This window comes from Solanum stenotomum, unplaced genomic scaffold, assembly GCF_019186545.1.
Source record: "Solanum stenotomum isolate F172 unplaced genomic scaffold, ASM1918654v1 scaffold18587, whole genome shotgun sequence".
Taxonomy (NCBI): Eukaryota; Viridiplantae; Streptophyta; class Magnoliopsida; order Solanales; family Solanaceae; genus Solanum; species Solanum stenotomum.
Window position 1 is genome coordinate 10,563 of NW_026025114.1, and position 5,119 is coordinate 15,681.

Consider the following 5,119-nt stretch of genomic DNA (forward strand, 5'->3'; position numbering starts at 1 on the left):
GAGTTGGTGGCTCCAGTTTCTGCTTCATTTTGAGTGATGATGATTCAGCCTGTTCACTCACTTGTTCTGGTTCAACTGTTTGTTTTCTTTTGCTTCCTTCTTAGATATTGATTGTGTATGGTGCTGCTGGAAGAGAATGTGTGGTATTTTCTTTTTCAACGCATGATTGGATATATAATTTTGTAGCAGTTGCATTTGAAGTACGGGCAAATTTTTTCTTGGCTCGAATAGAGAAGATCTTGTTGATAAAGCTTGCGTGTCCATCTTTCATAGGTGGACAGTTGCTCTAGGAGAGTGAAAAAATCATTTTGGTAAGTTTGTTATGTAAAAATTATATATATTGTTTAGTTAGGACGTATACCTTAGTGGAAGCTCTTTCATAAATTTGTTTTGCAGTTAGGGATAATAGTTTTTCTCCTTCTTTGTTCATAATCATCCCAGTTGTTGAGCCAGAGCAATCTTTGAGATTTACATCAAATCGACACCTGTGTTATTGTATGGTTAAAATACTATTATTTGTTATTAAAAATTAAAAGAAATTGATATTGTTGGTGTAGTAGTAAAGTACCTGGGGATGAGCATCTTATGTTGATTGCAATTCATATAGTGAATTTTAATGATGATTGGATAACGGACTTCTTATCCACAATTGGAACATACCAAAACATAGCATCTCTTTTGGTCACTTGGGAATGACATTTTTACTTCAATTGAGAATGTTTGTCCCTGTATTAAGAAAAGAATGAATGTAAGTATTTGTAGTAAGTTTTATCATTAAATAATGAATGCATTTTTTACTAACATCTTCTTCGGATTCAGTGTTTGCAATTCATCTACTGGAATGGTGATGAGAGATCCAGATATGGATGTGCTCCTCAAAGTAAATGAAGTAAGTGTCCCTTTGTTCTCTGTGACCCTGCAGATAATCTCAAAGAAGGTTCATTGCTGGTAATGTTAATTTGATATGTAAAAAAAAGACAGTGAGGACATATTAAGGAGTGGACCATGCTTGTAGTTGCTCGCGTTGTGGATAAAGTGGACCAATTAGTATTGTTGTGTTGAATTTGGTCATCAATGATACACCTACGTTTATTACATTAGATATTAATAAGTTTGAACTTGGAGAGGAATTATCATTCAAAGTAAGTATATTAAGACTAATCAGTCATTACTGAACTTAATCAATTAAGCAAAATCAGCATCACAAACAAAGAGTATGTTCCATTAGCAAGGAACAAGGGAGGCAAATAGAGTTTTATATATCTAAAAGAAGGTTCACGTGCAATAATATGAAGGTAAGAATTAATACTTATACATATACAAGTAATATAGCTATAACATGAAGTTTCAGTAGCTAACAATCTTTATGTTGACAATGAATCACGAAATAGAGATATCATAATTCATAGGAGGTAAATTAAGACAAAGGAATATTAGCAAATGAAATGGGTGAAGAAGATATAAAGGACAAAGCGGCTTCATTTAGTGTTGTTCTCATTACTGACAGTTAACAATTTCATACAGTTTCAACGTAATAACATATTCAGTGTGGTTGCACAAATGGGGTGTGTGGAGGGTAGATTGTACATAGACCTTATCCCTAGGTCACGCCAAAATGCTATTGAAATAATGTCACCACAGCTTAGTTTACGTGTTGCCTTAGGTAATGCATGATATGATGACAAGAAGCATCATCATAAAAGCAAGACCAAAATAAAAAGTTGTGTCTCCTGTGTTGCTGGAGGCGGGTGCAACTGTACAAATGAGCTCCGAAAAAATCTAAAAGAGTGATTCACTGCTTAGGTTCTCTTTTCCTTATATTGAGGGAGAGGGGGTCCATGCTACTCAAACTCAAAGGAGAACATCAAAAAGATATGAACAGTAACATGGCTGATTTACTAAAAACTCCATATCTACAAAACCAAGTAGATGATCTACAAATACAAGCAACAAATTCATTAACCACAAAATTCAGAAATACAAAAAAGCTAAAATATTCACTTATTAATAACAGAAACAAGGAATGTTTTACAACGCTTTTAACAAAAAATATTGTCTCAGCTAATGAGCATCATCTAAATTGTTGTCCAACAACAAGCCTTCTACAGGTTCAGTCCATCCCACAGCATCAATCCCATGTACTAAATCAGTATCATATCTAGTCCCTTCACTATCATGTCCAAAAGTAGCAAAAAGAAGAAATCCATTGTCCAGCAGCCAATGTAGAGTATCGTTCAACAACAGGCAATATCTTCCCAAAAGGGCAATCTGAAGATCAATCCCTCCAGCAAGATCAGTCTCACGTCCAGTCTTTTCCACAACCTCAGTTCCGATGTACTAAATGGGCATCAGTCCCATATCTAGTGCCTTCACTATCATGTCCAAAAGTAGCAGTCCATTCCAAAGAAGGAGTCATTTGTCCAACAGTCAATGTAGAGTAATGTTGAACAACATGAATAGCATATCCTCCCAAAAGGGCAATCCGATCCAAATCACTACTTGTCTCATCTAAACGTAACTTTTTTGTCGGTACAACACCAGATGAGCAAGTCAACAACCGCTGACGAAGGCAAGTAACAGTAGACATAGAAGCTAAAATAAACCAAACATAAATTAATTAAAAATTTACACAAAATAGAAAGTATGACACCTAAAAATGAATTAGCAGAAAAGTTACCTCTAAACAATTTTGTTAGGACATTGTCCCTAGAAGCTCTAGTCCTATAAGCAGGTATTTTGACAATGGTCTCATCAATCAGTTTAAAACTATCAATTGATACTCCAACCTCCACCTTTTTTTCCATTATTGTCTTACTATACTCTAATACTAAATCAATATAATAAACTGAAAAATTATTACTAAAGAAATTCTTAACACTTTCATCAGAATCCATTAGATAGAGTTGATCTAAAATTTTGATCCAAGGATGTAATTGAAAACTTAGCCTCTACTATCTAGCCAAATGTTACTATAACATATTTTTTAGTTCTACCAAAGTATAGGTAGAATTAAAAGAAAATGGGACTGTTCCGCGACCATTAACTAATATGGCCACTACAAATTTTGTATGATCTGCAATTACAATAAAAATTAAAAAGTTAAATCATGTTTAAAGTCAAAATACAACAGAATAAAAGAGTTGGAGTTACCATTAGGTTGTTCTTAACATATTATAATTCTTTTTCCTTTGTCTTTGGAAGGGTCATGTGTAGGAAGTGTAGACACAGTCAAATTATCAGACCACCAAGGAGAAAAGGAATAGATTAAAACTGTGTACCCAACCTTATGAAAAAATAAAAATAAAAATTAATATTAAAGAATTACTTAATCAAAAAAATGTTAACCTGCAATTGATCTTTGATTAATTTGTACTCCTCAATTGAAAAATCTGCATTGGTATGGTTCGTAAGGAGTTCTTAAACTCCAATACAATCAGTACTGGACAATTTGAAAATAGGGAAAAATTTTGATGCATTAATATTGAATTGTTTAGCCAAATCCAGATGCAAAAAAATCTGAATGGTTAGAGAATGCGTGGGTATTTTGTTTAAAAGTTTTGGCTATTTGTTTTTTCCTAGATTGTTAAGATGCAAGATGGGAAGAACTATAAGCCATTGCATAAGGTGAATTCTTGGCAGTGAGTTGTGTGTCATCATCATGGGAGGAAAACCAAAACTGAATTAAGCTAGTTTCAAGAAACCTCCATGGTAAGCATTGTGGTGAAACAAATTGAACATCATATTATACATAGCTGCATATAATTGTTCATCCTCACCTGAAAAATGTAAAACACAAGGGTAAATGTCTACAGAAGATGTAAAGGAGTAATTTTTCACAAGTGACACATAATCTGTCCATAAAAATATGTATAGAAGATGTAAAGGAATAAAAAAAGATCTAAGTTGGAAAGATAACTATTTGGCACCCTAAACTCTTATAGGATAAATAAGAGTCATTGAGACTTTAAACTGCTGCAATTTCAATTGTCTTGTAACTCTAAAAGACTACTTTGTCATTATAGTTCTCTTGGAATTCTAAAAGACTGCTTTGCAATTTCAATTAACTCTAAAACGAGAGAGATAGAGAGTAAATTTATGGAAAAAAATAATTTTTCTAAATTACTTTTTTTTCAGAGAGTAAATTTTCTCTTGGAACTCTAAAAGACTGCTTTGCAATTTCAATATTTTTTCTAAATTACTTTTTTTCAATTTTTAGAGTTAATTGAAATTGCAAAGCAAACTTTTAGAGTTCCACAAGAAAATTTACTCTCTCAAAAAAAGTAATTTAGAAAAAGAAAATCCATAAATTTACTACTCTTTATCTCTCTCATTTTAGAGTTAACTGAAATTGCAAAGCAGTCTTTTAGAGTTCCAAGAGAATTGTAATGACAAAGTAGTCTTTTAGAGTTACAAGACAATTTAAATTGCAGTAGTTTAAAGTCTCAATGACTCTTATTTATCCTATAAGAGTTTAGGGTCCCAATTAATTATCTTTACAACTTCCTCAAAAATTTTTTTATTCCTTTACATTGGACAAATTATGTGTCATTTTATGCTTGTGAAAAATTATTCATTTACATCTTCCGTAGACATTTTAACCCTTGTGTTCTACAATTTTCAGATGAGGATTAACAATTATATGCAGCTATGTATAATATGATGTTCAATTTGTTTCACCACAGTGCTTATTGTACCATGGCTGTTTCAAAAAACAACTTAATTCAGTTTTAGCTTCCCTCTCATGATGATGACACACAACTCACAACAAAGAATTCACCTTATGCAATGGCTTATAGTTCTTCCCATCCTCCATCTTATAGAAAACAATCTAGGAAAAAACAAATAGTCAAAACTTTTAAACAAAATACCTACACATTCTCTAACCATTCAGATTTTTTGCATCTGGATTTGGCTAAACAATTCAATATTAATGCATCAAAAAATTTCCCTATTTTGTACTGGAGTTTTAGAACTCCTTACCACTCATACAAATGCAGATTTTCCAATTAAGGAGTACAAATTAATCAAAGAACAATTGCAGGTTAACATTTTTGTGATTAAGTAATTCTTTAATATAAATTATTATTTTTTATTTATGCCTTGTTTTATTTTTCTAGAA

General features: G+C 32.2%; 1 protein-coding gene and 1 long non-coding RNA gene across 3 annotated transcripts in view; both read right to left on the minus strand.

Annotated features, from left to right (window-relative positions):
* Window positions 1-1,209, minus strand: part of LOC125850687 (uncharacterized) — a 9,117-nt gene extending 7,908 nt beyond the window's left edge. For both annotated transcript variants that reach the window (XR_007444835.1, XM_049530543.1), the window contains exon 1: window positions 1,005-1,209. Coding sequence is in view for 1 of the 2 variants with exons in the window: in XM_049530543.1 (XP_049386500.1) it covers window positions 1,005-1,072 (68 nt within the window). In the remaining variant the exon portion in view is untranslated. The remainder of the gene's footprint in view (window positions 1-1,004) is intronic.
* Window positions 12-725, minus strand: LOC125850690 (uncharacterized). Its single transcript, XR_007444837.1, has 3 exons — window positions 661-725; window positions 362-485; window positions 12-286 (listed from the first exon to the last, which is right to left on the minus strand). It is a non-coding gene; the product is annotated as an uncharacterized LOC125850690 (long non-coding RNA).
* Window positions 1,210-5,119: the final 3,910 nt, after the last annotated feature.